At 51.0% G+C, this 18006-nt stretch overlaps 1 protein-coding gene across 9 annotated transcripts in view; it reads right to left on the minus strand.

Annotated features, from left to right (window-relative positions):
• The window catches only part of DNAH1 (dynein axonemal heavy chain 1), an 86323-nt gene that overhangs the window by 32521 nt on the left and 35796 nt on the right, over positions 1–18006 (minus strand). For all 9 annotated transcript variants that reach the window (XR_013162741.1, XM_077129058.1, XM_077129057.1 and 6 more), the window contains 18 exons: positions 17607–17805; positions 17274–17527; positions 15147–15359; positions 13867–14031; positions 13295–13416; positions 13028–13133; positions 12263–12442; positions 11493–11633; positions 10784–10947; positions 10425–10538; positions 9875–10063; positions 9513–9618; positions 8613–8726; positions 7803–7952; positions 6215–6301; positions 5939–6125; positions 4578–4669; positions 4236–4390 (listed from right to left, as the gene is read on the minus strand). Coding sequence is in view for 8 of the 9 variants with exons in the window: in XM_077129058.1 (XP_076985173.1) it covers positions 4236–4390; positions 4578–4669; positions 5939–6125; positions 6215–6301; positions 7803–7952; positions 8613–8726; positions 9513–9618; positions 9875–10063; positions 10425–10538; positions 10784–10947; positions 11493–11633; positions 12263–12442; positions 13028–13133; positions 13295–13416; positions 13867–14031; positions 15147–15359; positions 17274–17527; positions 17607–17805 (2738 nt within the window). In the remaining variant the exon portion in view is untranslated. The remainder of the gene's footprint in view (positions 1–4235; positions 4391–4577; positions 4670–5938; positions 6126–6214; positions 6302–7802; positions 7953–8612; positions 8727–9512; positions 9619–9874; positions 10064–10424; positions 10539–10783; positions 10948–11492; positions 11634–12262; positions 12443–13027; positions 13134–13294; positions 13417–13866; positions 14032–15146; positions 15360–17273; positions 17528–17606; positions 17806–18006) is intronic.

Genomic DNA, 18006 nt, shown 5'->3' on the forward strand with positions numbered 1-18006 from the left:
TAGACATGGTTTTGTCCCAATAAAAGTTTATTTACAAAAATAGGTGGAGGGGACAACCACATCAACAGGCCAATCCCTCAATCTTGGGGTTAGCCCCTATGAAACTTATCACTGCAAAGGATAGGCGAAGCCTACTTAAAATTATGCTTAAGAGTCACCCCCAGAGAATCTCTTTTGTTGCTCAGATGAGCTCACTGCCCTCCCTCATCTATGTGGGACATGACTCCCAGGGGTGTAAACCTCCCTGGCAACATGGGACAGAAATCCTGAGATGAGCTGGGACTGGGCATCAAGGGATTGAGAAAACCTTCTTGACCAAAAGGAGGAAGAGTGACATGAGATAAAATGAAGTGTCAGTGGCTGAGAAATTTCAAACAGAGTTGAGAGGTTATCCTGGAGGTTATTCTTATGCATTATATAGATATCCCCTTTTTAGTGTATGGTGGCTAGAAGGAAGTACCTGAAACTGTAGAACTGTGTTCCAGTAGCCATGTTTCTTGAAGATGATTGTATAATGATAAAGCTTTTACAATGTGACTATGTGATTGTGAAAATCTTGATTCTGATGCTCCTTTTATCTATGGTATGGGAAAATGAGTAAAAGCTATGGATAAAAAATAAGCAAATAGGGGGAACAAACGTTAAGATAAATTCAGTAAATTGAAATACTAGTGGTCAATGAGAGGGAGGGATAAGGGGTATGGTACGTATGAGTCTTTTCCTTCTTTTTTATTTTGCTGGAGAGATGCAAATGTTAAAAAAAAGATCATTGCACCAAACCCCAAACAGGACCATTCCAGCCAATCCTAAAGAACACCTAGGGCAATATATGATTCCACAAAGGTTCTATGCACTCGTGTAACTTTCCAGAAACCTACAACCTCCATATGGGTCCCTGGACCAGATAAGTCCTGGAAACTAGAGGGCCCAGCCTCTCCAGAACATCAGCTAGTTCCATCCCTCTACCCCATATTAGCGACAGAGCCCTCCAACAAGAAAAAGTTAGAATGGCCATAGCCCAAACAACCCTAAAGAGAGGGACAGAAAGATCAAAGATGATGGTGGAGTTATACAGAGAAGATAGGATTTAACAAATGAATATGATTGCTGAATCATTAAATTGATATCTCTTTTAGTCTCCAATATCTTAGAGTAGCTAGAAGTAAAAACCTAAAATTGTGGAATTGTAACCCATGTCAAACTCTGAAATATGTTCTACAACCAATTGTGGTGCTTTGAAATTTATTGTTTTTTTTGTATATATGTTATTTTTCACAAAAAAAGAAGGAAAAAAAAGTTGATTGTGATGATAAAAAAATATTTAAGCCTCCCAGCCTCCTATATTCTAGAGCAGCTAGAAGGAAAAAAATCTGAGAATATTTTATGGTAGCCCATGGTAAACTCTGAGATCTGTCCTATAACTACTTGTTGAAGAGTACTTTGAAAAGTATTGCTTTTTTCTTTCTTTGCTTTGTATATATGTTATACTATACAATGAGAAAGTTAAAAAAAAATGATCATGCTGATGAATACACAACTATGTGATGATATTGTGGGCCACTGATTGTACACCATGTATAGAATGTTTTATTGTCAAGAATGCTTATATGTTTATTTGGTGTTTACAATGAAAATATTAAAAAAAAAAAATAGGTGGCAGGTCAGATTTGGCCCAAGGATGGTAGTTTGCTGACCCCTGCTCCAGATGGGAGGGACTGCTGACTTCCCTGGTAATGTAAATTTTAAAAGAACACACACTAGGCACATTATCAAGAAATTTCATAATACTGGCATAAAGAGGTGATCCTGAAAGCTTCTAGAAATAAGAAAACAAATACTATCGAGAAACTGAATGATGTCAGACTTCAAAGCAACCCTGCTCTGGGGGTCGCTCTTGCGCGGGCTTCAGTTACACGTTGCGGCCTATCATGACTTGCCAAACCCCAACCAAGACCATTCCGGCCAATCTTAGAGAACGCCTAGGGCAATATATAGGATTGTGCAGAGGTTCCATGCATGAGGATAACATTCCAGAAACCTACGGCCTCCATATGCTTATGGCCTCCGAATGGGTCCTGGAACCTGGAGGGCCCAGCCTCTCCGGGGCATTGGCTGGTTCCAGCTCCCTACCCCATGTCGTTGACAGCCCCTTCTAACATGGGAAGGTTGGAGTGACCTTGGCCCAAGTGCCCCTGGGGAGTGGGATAGAGGGATCGAGGGTGATGGTGGAGTTGTATGGAAAGGGTAGGGTTTGATGGACAAGTGTGACCGCTGAAATATTAAACTGTTTCTTTTGGTCTCCAGTGTCTTAAGGCAGCTAGAGGTAAAAGCCTGAGGTTGTGGAATTGTGACCCATGCCAAACTCTGAAATCTGTTCTACAACCAGTTGTTGTACTGTGCTTTGAGATTTATTGCTTTTTTGTATATATGTTATTTTTCACAAAAAAGAAAAAAAAATGATGATAAAAAATACATATATTCCTTCTAGCCTCCAATGTTCTGGAGTAAACAGAAAGAAAAATCTGAGATGATGGTATGGTAGCCCATGACAAACTCTGGGATCTATTCTGTAACTACTTGTTGAAGAGTGCTTTGCAAACTATTGCTTTTCTCTTTCTTTGCTTTGTATATATATTATACAATAAAAAAAAAAGCACCACTGGAAGTTAGTGCAGCAAAAGCCTTCACATTTCTGAAGAAAAAAGATGTTCAACTTAGAATTCTATACTCAGAATAGAATAGAATATACTCAGAATAGATGATCAACATATGCAAAGGTAGAACAAGGACATTTTCAGACAGCAAGGGCTCAAGAATTTCCCTTTTATGTACCTTTTCCAGGAGCTCTTGGATGATGAGCTCTTCTAATTGAGGGTGCAAATCAAGAAAGAGGAAGACCTGGAGTCCAGGAAGTAGAGACCCAAACCAGACAAGAAGAAAAAGGAATTCTCAGGTCGATGAGGAAGGGCAATGCCAGGCCTACAGCAGGCAGCCGTCAAGGAAGTGGCCAGGTCTGATGTGAGCAGGAGGCTGCTGCTCCAGTAGGTTGGCCCATGTGATTGGCCCAGCAGAAAATGGTTCTTAGGGTGCTTTCACAGTTTTCTCGTGGGTTTAGGGGAAATCAGTTTTTGCTACACAGAAAACTGAGCAAATGAAAAACAGAGACGTTTTACTCCAGGAAAATAGAAAGTTGTACAAGAAAGGAAGTGAAATCACAATGACTGAGTTCTTCTGCAAACAACATTTTTAAAAAACATTTCAAAATAGGGGGAATACTGAATATTGATAAACCAAAAATCATGATGCAGCTCTACAGGAAGAATGGATTGAGGCTAACCTAGAATGTGGGAAGAAAAACTCTCACCTTCCTTAGCTGTGAATCACAGTTTCTAAAAGAAAAATCAGCCCTCACCAGACCAGGATTGGGCAGGGAGGTGAGGCAGGTCCCACTCCTTTGCAGCACAAGCTCAAAACAGAATTTAACTTGCTAGTCCTTCTCCACAACTTACACTCAAAGGCAAACAAGATTAGCAGTAGGCAATTATCCCTTTAGATTCTTAAAATGTTCCATGAGGTGCATTTAAGATCTTCCCCTGGCGTGAGAAGCTTTGTCGATGCCCCAGCCCCCTTGATGGTCACCTGGACCCTTGGTAGTCCCTGAACCTCTAGGGGCAACCTGAACCTTGGGTTGGGGTGGGGGGGTCCCTGAATCTCAGTAAGTGCCTTCTCAAGGGCACATACCACCCTAACCAAGGTTATGCAGACAGGCGTTCCCATCATCCACGTTGTATTTTTGGAGAAACTGAGGTGAGAAGGGACCATGTGACTCGCCCTGGGTCACACTGTGGGCCTGAAGACAGGAAGCAGTTCCAGTACTGTGCTCTCACTCCCAGTACTTCCCTTAAAACAGAGGCCCCGAGAGGGGCCACCAGCCTCTCCCAAAGAATGACAGTGGCCAACAAGGGCTGAGCACGCCCCACTGTTCAAGCACGCTCCGTGTATTAAATGACCACAATAAAGGTGCCGTTATTAGCCCCACTTGGCAGATGAGGGGGTGAGGAAGGTCACTCAGCAAGGAAGTGGTGGATAGAATCTCAGGCATTTGGGCTCCAGAGCCTGAGCTGGGAGCCTCCCACTGTGTTAAAGGAAGGACAGGGGAGACCATGGCCCACAGCTGCCAGCGGCCTGGGGCAGGGTGCTCACTGGCAGCTGTGGGGGTGACTGGGGTCACTCACCATTCATGGGTGAGCAAGTCAAACTCCCCGTACAGCTGGCCCATCGTGATGGACTTGGGGTTGAGCACGTAGTAGTTGACAGCCTCGTAGACACCACCACTGATAGACGGCTGTCCTTTTAGCTGTGTCATGGCGGCTGCCAGGATTTTGTAACACTGGGGAGGTGGGCCCAAGAGTGAGCCTCAAGGATCTCTGGGAAACAGGGCTGGAGCAGGGTGAGGATACATGGACTGGAGAGGTATTCTAGAGGCCAGGGGGCTACAAATGCAGGCCACCACGGGCCCCATTGGGGCTGCTCTGCCCACGGCCCAGGACATGGGGTGGCCCACTGGCTCTACTCACAGTACTCTTGCCTGAGCCCGTGGGCCCAACAAGCATGAGGCCATGCCGCACCACTGTGGTCTCATAGAGCTGGATGCACTTGGTCAGGAAGCCTGGGAGGGACATGATGGGGGTGCCCAGGGATCAGAGCAGAGGCTTAGGTCCTGGTCCTGCTGCGCTAGTTTGCTGTGTGACCTTAGCTGGGTCACTGTATTCCCTGAGTCTTGGTTTCCTCATCTTTAGAATAAGGATGGTGGTAGTTCGTAGCTTAGAGGTAGGGACTGGTAAAGCCCCAAGCACAAAGTCTGGCATAGAATAGGAACTCTCTGAAAGCCAGCTATTATTTCCACGGTGACTATGAGTCCGTGATATCTATTGGAAGGGAAGATAACAGTCCTGGGACAGCTCGGTGTCAGCTGTTGCAGACACCAGAATCAGCCTTGGCCCCAAAGCCAGTGTGCTGAGTGCACTACTCCAAGTTAGTGCTAGTCAGCATGAGGCAAAATCCAGGGCTCAAATCCTAGGGTTGGTCAGGAGCTTTGATGGAGACCAGAGTTGCAAGGACAGCTGCCAGTTGCATGAATGCATCACCTGGCCCAAGCATGGGGGACTACCGCACTGTCAGTTTCAGGTTCCCTGCCATGAGAGCAAAGCTGACCCAAGGCTCAGCTGGATGACAGGCAGTAAGGGAGAAAAGACTTTGAAGCTTCATTCAGTGAGCCTGCTGGGGCCTGGGGGGCAAGGGCTGGGCAAGAGACGGAAGCTTAAAGCCTCTGAAAAATAGAGACCCTGGGGACGGGGGAAGCCAGGCAGACAGGGTGTGGAGTGGGAGGGTGGGTGGTCTGGGTTTGGCTTCCTGGAAGTACACTCCATCCCCTGAAGGGCTAGCTGGGAGAGTCTGGGAGAAGAGGAGAAGGCGGCCAGGCCGGGGGTTGGCGGGGGCGAGAGCTCAAGCAGCATGGATGTACAGTAGCTGGGCTGAGATTCCCACCCTTCCATCAGGGAAGAGGAGTTTAGGGCTGGAAGTACTTGAGAGCAGCGAGGAGCCTAAAGCAAGACCTGAGACTGCTTCTCTTATGGCGAGGATGGGCTGCAGTCAGGAGGTGGGCCTACAACACAAGGTCGTTTGGAGGGGACAGCACCTGGTTCCTGGTCTCTGGAGGGTTCTGATGGACACAGGGCTGCGGGTACTGGCCCTACCCTGTGAACTGTTTGGCAAAGAGCTCCCCTCCCCCATCTTGCAACATTCTTTGCCAGGCATGAGGGACCCTGAGACAAAACTACCCTGTCTCTGCCCCCTGTCCTAGACCCCAGAGTGACCAGAGCCAGCCCCTGCTCAGAACACCTGGGGGACTGTGGGGAGCTGAGAGTCAGGGTCTCACCCTCCACGTCCTTGAGGTTGCTTTTCTCACATGCCCTGCGGATGGCCTTGTCCAGGATGCCATAGTCAGTCTCCTCCTCTTTGATGGTGGGAAACAAGTCAGACACGATCCCAGAGAAGAGCTTGAGGTCTTCCTGCAGAAACTTGGGCACATTCACGTCACGGATGGCCCTGAGGCAGATGAGCTCCTGCAGCAGATGCCAGTGGAACTTTAAGGGCATCTACTCCCTGGGACTCCTCTGGGTGGAGGCCCATCGTTGGGGCCTACCCGGCTCACCTCATTCATGTTGGGGTTCTCTCGCTTGAGGTTCCCGGCGGCCGAGATCACAGTTTTCACAGCTCTCATCCCAAAGTCATAGTGGTCCTACCATTGCAGAGGAGGAGGAAGGGGCTGGCATCATCTCTCTAAGGTCACTGCCTAGAGCGTTCTGTCCCCACCTTGTGCCTGGCCATACCTCATTGCCCAGATCTCAGCTGAAACATCACTTCCCCTCATGACCACCCTGGATGCCCAGTCTGGGCTCGGTGGCCCTCATTTGGGCTCCTCTGGCCTTTCCCTCACACTACCCTCTCCTTCTATCAGGATTACCTACCCTGCCTTCCCCATTCAACTCTTAGCACTGTGAGGGTGAGGACTCTGCTTGGCCACTGCTCCATCCTTGAATTTCCAGCCAACAGCAGAGGGGGTACTCCATTTTTGTGGAAAAAGTGAACGGATGAGTTTCCCATTTGAACAATAAACAGACTGGCCTTCGATGGCCTTCAAGATTTCTTCCAACATTTTCCCATAACGTCTCTCAGACCCACCCTTTCTGTCTCACCACTGTGCCTTTTCCCATTGTTGCTACTGGTTCCTTTTCCTTCCATTCTATATCAGGGGTGTTGGAACCAGTTAAATTCATTTTGCCCTAGGTACCAGACCATGACAGCTGCATCTGAACCTGACCAACAGACTAGTACATTTCCTAGGAATCTTGGACTCGGAGCTGGACAAAGAGATTGAGGTTGACCTTGGGTCATCACCACTTGGGAAGGATTGAACACATTTTCAGAAACAGCTGCTCTAATGGAGGGGGGGAACATTGTTGAAAGCAGATGATTAGAAAAAAGGGTGCTGGACCAGGGTGAACACTATCACTTTTCCTGGTAACTGACCGCATCTCTTCAAACCCGTGGGATTTGGTGGGCCCCACCTGACCAAGGCAGTATCTTTCTCCCCCTGGCCACAGTAACTGGTGTTCAGGGATGAGGAAGTGACCCAGAGAGGGCCAGTTAGGGTAACACCAGGGATTTTTTCCTTTAACTATTATGAAAGAGGTACTAGCCAATAGAATGTAAGCTCAGATCCAGGGAGCCTCTTTTCAGAAAATGAAACCCAAACAGGAAAGCTCACAAGAGCTGGGTGACTGGGCCAACCCCATTCTGTTCCCTGGAATCTGGACTCAGCACACTGAGTAGAAGGCCCATGGGGTTGGACAGGCCAAGTTGGTGGTGTGTAGGGGGTGATTGGTGGCTGACCCACTCTGGTTCCCATGATGCCCAGGTGTATGGCTTCCCAGTTTGGGGCTGTGTGGTTCTTGGTTTCCTAATGATCAACCCTCCTTTGCACCTGAACTAGCCCAGGTGGGCATCTGTCCATGGCCCCTGCTCCAGCTCTGCTGTGCACTGCAGGACCTCAGGGTCCTCAGCTAACTCCTATCTCATGGGGTTGCTATGAAGACTCAACAAGATAAAGCCTGCAAAGCATCTAGGACAGCAGCTGGCTCACAGCAGGTGCTCAGGAAAAGGTAAATTCGGAGTTTCTCTGGAGTCTGAAGCAGGAGGTGGCTCTCAGATCTAAGAACACGGCTGGGGCAGAACCTCACCTGGGAGCTGAGCTGCTCGGAGGACAGCTTGAAAGTGGTAGTGATCTTCTTGGCCAGCACATTGGCCTCACTGAAGCCAAAGGAGTAAAGGGAGATCTCAGCAATCATAGCATAATCTGGAACCATCATGGCCACTGGTCGGAAGAGTGCCTGGGGCAGATGGTGCAGGTGTGAACAGGTGGGCAGAACTCCCCCTCCCACAGCACCACCAGCTCGCTGTACTATCTGGATTTTAGAGGACAGCTTCACCTGCCCATCCTCCCAGCTGATGCTTGGAATCCTCTCTGCACCGTGCCGGCCACAGCTGAGGCTTACACTCCCCTGGGATGGACAGCTCTGGCCATCAGGAAAGGGTCTCTTGTGCTGTCTGAACCTGCCCCCATGAAACTCCCCAGTGATGGCCCCTTCTGGCTCCCATCTTCCCATTTCTCCCATAGGCCTGGCCTGAGCAGCAACCTCAGATGTATACACCCCAACCCCAATACACACACTCACACCCACACCCACACCCACACCCACACCCACACACACACACACACACACAAAAGGGCAGCCCTGACTTCTCCCATGCTCTGAGGACAAAGTGAGGGCCTTCCCTCCATGGCCTGAGGTCCTTGGGCAGCCCTGACTTCTCTCATGCTCTGAGGACCTTGGGCAGGGGCTGCCATGAGAGATCACAGACCCTGACACCAGAGCAGCTTTTTGTCCCTGCTTAAGCAATTCTGCTTCTCTGAGCCCAGGCCAGAGCTTAAGTGCCTCTCTGTGGCCCCCTGGCAATCTCCTGGGCTGCCCTGGTCCCTGAGAACTCACTTTCAGGTTGTCAGGCAGCTCAGTGCGGCCGGCGTACCCTGGGTTCATGGTGATGAACACAGCGCAGGATGGCACAAGTGGGATCTCGACACCCTCAAACATGAAGCGTTCCACCTGTTGGTGGGGGTGGTCGACTCATCTGGGGCAGCGGAGCTTGGTGCTGCCCCTCTGGATGAGCCTCCTTATCCCCTGCTGCTGCCTCTGTGCCCGCCACAGATGGGCTGCCTGGACCAGGCCCTTGACCATAGGCGGGGCCAGGCTGGCCGGCTCTGCTCTCCCCTGGAATCTGGTCTGAGGTTCTAGGTCCCATTGGCTACCCACAGCTTCCAAGGTCCTGGGTCCAGTCCCTCTGAGATCTGCACTCACCTCCTACTCCCTACTCCCCTCCCACCACCCTCATTCCTTACATGGCTTTTCCCTAGACATAGGCAAGTTCAGCCCTGACCAGAACCCAAGGCCTACTTAGCTTGTGGGGAGGGCACCTCCCAGTCTCCCAGCTCTTGTCTCCAGGAGAAGACCCCTGCCTCCCCCCACCCCATTAAGGCTAGAGAAAGGTTGAATGCCTGGAGCTCATAAGGGTCAGGATATGGGAAAAGAACCCCCTCATCCCTCCCAGCTTGTCCCAAGTGCTACCCACAACCTGGAATAAGGGTGTGGAGCTTGCTGGCTGGTTTTAACAGCCCTCCAGGGACAGCTCTGTGGGAGGGAAGGTATAGGGAATGGGGTCCAGCCTCCAGTGAGAGGAGTGAGGCTGGACTCAGGGCAGGCCCGAGTGCCCAGCTTCTCACCCCACCAGGGGCCAGGTGTCATGGTGGGAGTGGTGGATATAGCTGGAGTGGTGAGTGGAGGACAGGAGTTCAGGTGGCACAAGGGTGGGGGCGGCGGCGAGTGGCTGCTGACCCGCTGCTGCTGAGCCTTCTGGATGGTGGTGATCTGCTGTGCCACCACTGATAGCACCTCGATGTCAATGCGATTGAACTCATCGAAGCAGGCCCAGGCCCCAGCACTCAGGGAGATAAGAGCATTGGGAGGGGGGATGAGTTCAGCAGCCAGCTGACACCTTTTGGGGCCCCCCTCTGACTCCACCGAGGAAGAAACTCTCAACAGTGAGCTCCATCAGCCCATCGCCCACTTTCCACCCTACCCCTACACCCACCAGGGATGGAGCCTTTGAATCCTGCTCTCTACCGTTATGGGCTCCTCTCCCTTTCCCCAAAGAGCTCAGCCTTCCTGCCCTTGCCACCCTCAGCTCCCAATCTCACCTGGCCAGGCCCTTGAAGAACTTGCCCATAGCCATGAAGTCAAGTTGGTCAGAGCAGTTGAACACAACTGTCTGGATGGCCAAGGCCTTACCCAGGTCTTTGGTGGTCTCAGTTTTCCCTGTGCCAGCTGGGCCTGCTGGGGCACCCCCAAACTTGAGGTGTAGGGCCCCCGTCAAGGTCAGGTAGCACCTACAAGAGCAAGAGGTGTAGGTAGCAGCCACACACACCCAGGGAAACCCCCTTCTTGGGGATTCCCACAGACTTGGGAGAGTCTCTTCCTCCTAGCACCCAGGTGTGTCCAGCCATGGGTGCTACTGTTCAGGTATGGGGGTGGGAGGCCCACAGCTACTCTGCCATGCTTCCCATAACCCACCCTGTAGCCCTGTAGAGCTCTGCTTAGGGATCCACTGGGACGCCAACCCGGGGCCACACTTTACTTCCTTTACTGAAAATCCAACTTTAAGTTCTGGCCATTACTGAACACTAGCGGTCAGAGGAAATAACTGATGATTTTACAAAAGACTTGTTCACTCTATCTGGGGGCTCTCACCTGTCGGTGAGGGGCGTGATCACCAGCCGCCCGCTGTTGCCTAGATACTCATAGCCATAGATGAACTCAGCATTCACAGCACGAATGTACAGGTCATTATTTGTCCAGTAGTACCTGGCGATGCAGGGAGATGAGCTCTAGGACCACAGCAGTCATGGGTCATGTGCATATGGCCAAGAAGGGGTGTTCTTTTTGGGAATGAGGGTATTAAAGCATCCCTCTAGACCCCCACCTTGTTCCAGAGCCTGGGGAGGGGGGCGGGGCAGGAACCAGCCTACAGTTGACTGGTTCCCCCCTTTGCCCCTCCCACAGCTGCTCTGTGCCTGGGGGTAACTGGGCCAGGGGCCTCACAGCCTCACCTCAGTTGTGAGATCCACTCAAAGTCATTCACACTGACCACGTCCTCCATGATAAGCCTGTTCACCACGTCCTTGGCGTGGACCTCAATGACAATTAACGCTGATAGCACAGCCCGTTGCATGCGGGAAAGCTTCCCCCGCACAAGAGCCACCAGGTCATTGAGCTGCAAGAGTGTTGGGGAGAGGGCACTGTCACAAATGGGCACAGGTCACAGCACTGGCAGTACCCTTCCCCTGTGAACAGCTGCTCTGGCCTGGGAGCTTCTAAGACAGCAGGACTGGGATGGGGGTGGGGGGAAGAGCCAGGCATGGGGAGGGTGGCCAGGGCATTTGGTCCTATGGGGAGTCTGCTAGGGAAGTGAATGAATATGGAGGCATATGCTTGGCATCAGCCTTCATGTCGAGTGGGGTGTCCATTCGAGCCTCTGAGAGCCAGGTGGGGGAGCTCAGGCAAGGAGACGGGCTCAGAAGGGTCCTAGGTATGGGGCTTTCTCACTGGTCGCAGGAGAGGGGCAACTGTCTGGCCTCAGGGCCCTCCTCGGATCCCTTGTCCCTCCCATTTACTTCAGGGGTGTCTGATTTTCTGCTCTTCGGAGCCAACCCAGGGCCTCTCCTAGGCTCAATATAGAAAAAACCTGGAGGGACTGGGCTCTCCTGAGGGCTCAGGGTATGTATGCAGGGAGCAGATAATGACTCCCTTGACTTCTACCTGCTGGGCAAGTTGGGGGAAGAGTTGGGACTTGAGGTCACCAGCCTCCAGGGCCTCTGCCACCTCCATGGTCCAGTAGGTCTGGCACCCAGCAATTGTCACCTGGCCAGGCCAGTTCAGAACCCACTGGGTCCTGGGCACCTGAAAAGATGACACAGGTGGGGTTGACCCAGGCAGCTGCCAGCCCTGAACCCAGGGGCCTCATCTCCCCTTGAACATCATCTGTGCTGTGGCCTTTCGGGTTCCCTGGGCTCCAGTTAATTCTACCAGTCCCTCTAAACAGAAGAGTCATTAAGCTCTAGGCCTCCAGAAGAGGGCACAGCCATCAATTCCTCAGCAGAGGAGACCTTGGAGCAGGCAGGTGGGAGCCCAGTATTGGGGAATGCACAGTTCTAGTTTCAAATCCTGACTCCGCCATCTGCAAGTCATCTGCAAGTCACATGTTCTTGGGCTGAAAATGTCTGTGAACTAACTCTGTAGGCTCGTCCTGACTCACAGCAAGTGCTCAAAACATAACAGCAATTGTGATCATTATTATTTGCCAATCTCACTTTCTGGAGCATGTATGGAAGGCAGCAGGCCTCAAGAATCCTCCCTACCACCTCCCCAGAGACCCTGTGGCTGACAGACGGCAGCAGCAGTCAAGCCCATGGCTGGAGGATGAAGCAGACAGCCCAGCTACAGCAATGGAGGAGAGAGAGGCACCTTCAAAAGGAACAACAAGGGAAGGTGACCTGTTTGGAGAGGCGAGGCTCAGGTGGGCGGCTCACCGTGGGGTAGGCCCTTATGGCCTTCTCGATGAAGTCATGCACGCTGACCTTCATGCTGTGTTCCACCTCCCGCAGCCAGTCCTCCACGTTGCTGGAGGGGTAAATGGAGATGGACAGCTCTACCTCCTCACCCTCTGCTGAGTACATGTGCGTGATCTCCAGGTCCTCCTGGAACAGCAGCTGTGAGCAGGGACAAGTGGGGGTGAGTGTTACACTAGAGGTGCCCAGACGCCTGCCCTCCCAGTCCCAGGGCTGACCCTGCCCGGACCCTCCTCTCGTGGGTACCGGAGTCCCCTTCTGCCTGAGTGTCTGTCTTGGTTGGGCCTTCCCTGGCTGTGCATAGGGAGGATGCATCTGCCTTGTCCCAGATGAGGCCTGGCCCCAATCCAGGCTTGGCCTAAAGCAGGCACTTGGGAAAGTAAGCTGAGTCTGCCCTGTGTACACCAGCCCAGGCCTGTGCAGCTTCTCTGTAGACCAGGGGAGGACAAGGAAGGTCAGAAGCCTTCTGGCCTCACGAGTTTCCTGACCAGCTCAGTGTGTGGATGGGGCAGGGATCCTGTGGACATGACAGTTCTGAGATGGGGGGCGATTTACAGCTAACCTTCCTCCTCTAGGCCCCCAAGTGTGTCACCAAGGGCCAGGAATCTCACTTGCCACCTCCTTTCCCGTTCTAAGGGCTTGGGGTAAAAGAAGCGATGTCTCTTACTGGGGAGGTACCCCAATGCTTCCAGCCCTAAACCCCAAGCTCCAGGCCCAGCTAGGTACCCGGGCGATGTTCTCAAAGCACTTGCGCAGGTGAGGCTGCACGGCTGTGGGGTCCTTCGTCTGAGACAAGATCTCCAGTAGTTCATCGTCTGACAGGAAGTAGAATCTGCCAGGGGAACAGGAGTGAGGGAGTGGGTCAGGCAAACCTCCCAGGCCCAGCTGCCCCCAAACCACCAACCTCCCACACCCCAGCCTGGGCAGGACCCTCAGTGTCCCAGCCTCAAGGACAGGCACAGACAGAGCAGGCCTGGGCCAGACAGAGCCCACCTGGGGAAAGCACTCCGCTTGGTCTCCAGGTACTCGCTGAGGCCCTTCTGCACCAGGTCCAGGAGCTTGTTGCAGTCGCGCAGGCCATCCAGCAACCTCTGGTCAGCACACACATTGATCACCTGCATGCACCGGGCCAGGGAGAGAAACCAACGAGGCAGTGAGGCAAGGCACACCAGCATGCACTCACATCTGAGACCTCGGGGGTGCCTGGGAAGAAAGGAGATAGGAAAATTTCCCCTGAGCCAGGGACTGTGTCCATCCGCTCTGCCAACCCCACAGAAAAAAATTCTACAGTCGAAAAATTGCAGTTAGATTTACTGCAGGATTTGTTAGGGCCTTTAAAATGTTAATATGGATTGTGAATCTCCAAGAGGAAAACTATTAACTGCTGTGTTTCTGAGAAGCATCCCTCAGGATATGGGGGTCCACTCAGGGAGACACTGGCCAAGGTGAAAGCTGAGACTTGTCCTTCAGTCTTACTTGTCCAGAGAAGACAACAGGTCGGCTCCCAGAACCATGACCAGGCCCTCAATGACCTCAGCTGACCCCTCCCACCCCTGTGAGCTCGCCTCTCGGGTCTCATAGGCATTCTTCATGATCTTTCTCCAGATTCGCTCCATCGTCTGATAGCGTTTGCTCTCCAAGGGCAGCTGCCGGTTGATGTCCTCAGAGCTGAAGATGGGCTCCAGGTAAAGCCAGGACCGCTGACAATTCAGCCACTCCTCCAGAACCTCCTAAGAGGTCGGAGTACAGACTATCAGGGCCCAGGGTCCCAGCAGTGTCCTGCCCCCAAGACAAGACACTTCATGCTGGCAGAACGCTGGGCAGAGCTCTGGACATCAGAGCCAATGTCCATGGGGAAACCATTAGATGGCACTATCAGCCACAGTGCTCCAGAAAACAAAGGCACCCCTGCAGGTGCCTGTCCTACAGGGAAACCCTGAGTCCTTGGAGGGATGCCCAAGCCTCCAAAAGAGCCAGCAGAGTTCTTCTCCATGAAATAACTGCATCCAAAGTTTTGCCTGCAACTACTAAATTAACAGTGGAAAAAGCCCCAGTGCATGATAAACCAAACCAGTCTTCTTTCCTGGGAGGACTTCTGGTTCCATGACCTCAGGATTCTCTGAGATATACTGGGACTTCAGCTTGAGATGTAAGCCATCTTCAAAATGACCCACTTTCCCTTCTCCAAATCACCCTTTCAGGATTTGGTTTTTGTTTTTATCAATGCAAACTCATTCACTCATTCATTCATTTGTTCATTCATTCATCCATTCATCCATTCTCCTCCTCATGTGATGTGTGCTGAACCTGGCACAGAGCCTGGTGTAGGCATGGGGAAATGGAAGAGTACAGAGCCTTGAGGGCACTGGACAGGAACAGTCCCCACTGCCCTGGCCCTCACCCTGAGTTAACTCCAAAGGAGATGGGAATGGGACACTCAGTACCAGGTTGGGGAGAGCATCAAAGAGTCTCAGGGGCCCTGTGGTACTCATCCCAGAAAGTTCCAGGATTTGGTGTCCTGGATGTCCCAAGGTCTAGCAGCCCTTTAGAGGTTAAATGGCAGTTTTCATGCTCCTCCTCAGTCCCATCTTTGGACCAATCACTGGTCCCTCATGACCTTAACTGCCTCTTCTGGTAGCTGAGCCTCAGGGATAGAAAGACTCATCCCAGTCACCCCCTCCAGAATGAGGAACCTCAGGAATCTGTAACTGTGCAAACGGGGGCAAGTGGCTCCTCTGCTTTGAGCTCTACCCAGATGCTACAAGGCACCACCTTATGAGACAGACTACAAAGTTCCCTGAGAGTGGAGCAGAGAGGACGGAAGGCCAGGGGAAGGAGGGTTCACCTGGGTCAGCTTCAGCTTGTTCTCCCAGGAGTTGATGCGCTGCTCAAAGGGCTTCTTGTACGGTGAGAAGGACATGCTCTGGGTCATGACGATGTGGTCATCAAGCAGCTGAGAGGCCTCATCTGGGCTCTTGAGGATGAAGGTCTCTGTCTCCTTGTAGGGCAGCACGTTGAACAGAATGGTTGACCATTCCTTCTCCATCTTGTCCAGTGCCTGGGGTGTGAGGGTGGAAGAAACGGTCAAAGCTGAGGTCCAGGGAAGAGACCAATATTGGGCAAGCAGGAAAGAATAGGTTTTGTCTGCCCATGACCTTCACATGGGCCCTGTGGCAAATACTCTTAGCATCCCCGGACAAGTCTCCTGTGGGCTCTCATCTGAAACCAGGTACAACTCAGTTGCATACACATATACTGCATGTGTATATCACACAGGTACATGCAGGCCAGGTGGCAGCCAGTGCTGGATAAGAATGTGGGCTTTGGTTCCAGCTCTGGTGCTTTCAGGCTGTGTGACTTGAGCCAGTTGTTGAACCTCTCTGATCCTGAATTTACTCATCTGTTAAATGAGGATAACACTGTTCTATGACCTCCTTCCTGGGGATCATTTTTTTAATGCAATTTTATTGCGGTATATTCACATACCATATAATCATCCAAAGTATAAAATCAATGGTTCACAGTATCATCATATAGTTATGCATTCATCACCACAATCAATTTTATAACTTTTTCATTACTCCAAAAGAAAGAAAGAACACCCAAACATCCCATACCCCTTATCCCTCCCCCCATTATTTATTTATTGTCTTAATTTTCTTACTCATCTGCCCATGTACTGGACAAATGGAATGTCAGTCACAAGGTTTTCACAATCACATGGTCACACCATAAAAGCTATATAGTTATACAATGATTTTCAAGAATCCAGGCTACTGGGATGCAGTTAAACAGTTTTAGGTATTTCCTTCTAATTATTCTAATACACTAGAAACTAAAAAAAATCTACATAATGCATAAGAATAACCTCCAGGATAACCTCTTGACTCTATTTGAAATCTCTCAGACACTGAAACTTTCTTTAGTCTCATTTCTCTCTTCCCCCTTTTGGCCAAGAAAGCTTTCTCAATCCCTTGATGCTGGGTCCCAGCTCATCCTGTGAATTCTGTCCCATGTTGCCAGGGAGCTTTACTCCCCTGGGTGTCATGTCCCACGTAGTAGGGAGGGCTTTGAGAGAGGCCACATCTGAGCAACAAAATAGGTTCTCTAGGTATGACTCTTAGGCATAATTGTAAGTAGGCTTAGCTTCTTCTTTTCAGAAATAAGTTTCATAAGTGCAAGCCCCAAGATCGAGGGCTTGGCTTATTAAATTGGTAGTCACTTATGCTTGTGAGATTATCAGGAATTCCCCAGGTGGGGAAGTTTAATATTTCCACATATTTCCCCAGTTTCTCAAGGGGACTTTGCAAATACTTTTTAATTTTCTGCCCAAATTACTCTGAGACATATCAGGATATTACATTAAGCTGTACAAAATAATAAGATTTCATTCCTTATTCAAGGTTCTATTTAATTGTGTTGTTTGAATAAACTGACCATACAGGTTAAATTAGATAGTGCACTACAGAAAATATAAATTTTGTACCAAATAAACATCTCTCCCTTTGGTCTCATACAGAAGCTGAAGTTTTAAAACACAGTCAATATCATCCTGATTAAGGTAAATTCTGATTTTCCTTAGTCCTAACCAGATCCGGTTCTTATATCTCTGAATCTGATCTCTTTTTCACCTCCTTTAACAGTTGCCATATGGGGTAATGCTGACTTTCAGAGCCGCAGAACTCTAGCTCTGAGCCTCAGGTGTCACACAGATACTCCAAGTTCCAGGGAGCAACCACTTTCCTGGAGATCTTGAAAGGAGTAACTGAGGAATAACAGCGATGGTCAGCAGTGCCAAGCACGTGATGTACCTTAACTCACTTAATAGAATGCCACCTCAACCCCTAGGTGCAGTGCATGACCCAGGGGCCCATTACTGTCATACTCCCATGTGGCTGCCATGGCAAGGGCTGAGGACGGTGTGTCTGGCAAGGCCTGGATGGGGCAGAAGGGCCCACTGGGGGCAACTCACCTGCTCGATGGTGTACTCCTTGCCGGCCACCTCAGCCACCTTGCTGATGCTCTCGATGTGGTCCTGTAGATTCATCTCGAGGCAGCGGGCAAAAGTCAGGTTGGCCTTGGGCCTGACATTGATGTTGATTTCATTTGACAGAATCTCCCAGTGCCGGTTCCGCATGCCGGGGTTGCGCAGCCCCTGGATCAGTGGGATGTACGGCTTGAACTCCTCAATGCGGGTCCGGATGTCCAAGGCCACGTCCTGGCAGGCTGCCGGGTAGGGAAGGCAGGTGTAAGAGGCAGCCAGCCCAGGTGGTGAAGGGGGGGACAGGGTGGCTTGGCCGCCTACCTGGGATGTCCTTGAATTGCTTCACGCACTTGTGCATGGTCTTGAAGGACTCAATGACATTCTTCTCCAGCTGCTCAGCATCAATGGCTGACAGGGGGTCATTCATCCAGCTCTCGGACCAGCGCAACCAATCAGAGGCTGTGGTCCAGAGGTCCAGGTAGGGCTGGAACTCCTTCACCATCTTGGAGAGCTTGTCATACTGCAGGGGCAGAAGGGCAGGGATGGAACTGTCTCAGATTGTTCCCCATCTTTCCCCATGCTGCTCTTCTTTGGGCCAGGCCCCCCTCCCTCTCCTTATACCTGGCAGTGGCCCCTGATCTTGCCCCCTTCAAATCCTGTCTAAGCGGCTGACCCTCAGACTTCCTATTTGGCTCCAGTCCATCTCCTCGCCTTGAAGGCT

The sequence above is a fragment of the Tamandua tetradactyla genome, chromosome 15 (assembly GCF_023851605.1).
Source record: "Tamandua tetradactyla isolate mTamTet1 chromosome 15, mTamTet1.pri, whole genome shotgun sequence".
NCBI classification, from domain to species: domain Eukaryota; kingdom Metazoa; phylum Chordata; class Mammalia; order Pilosa; family Myrmecophagidae; genus Tamandua; species Tamandua tetradactyla.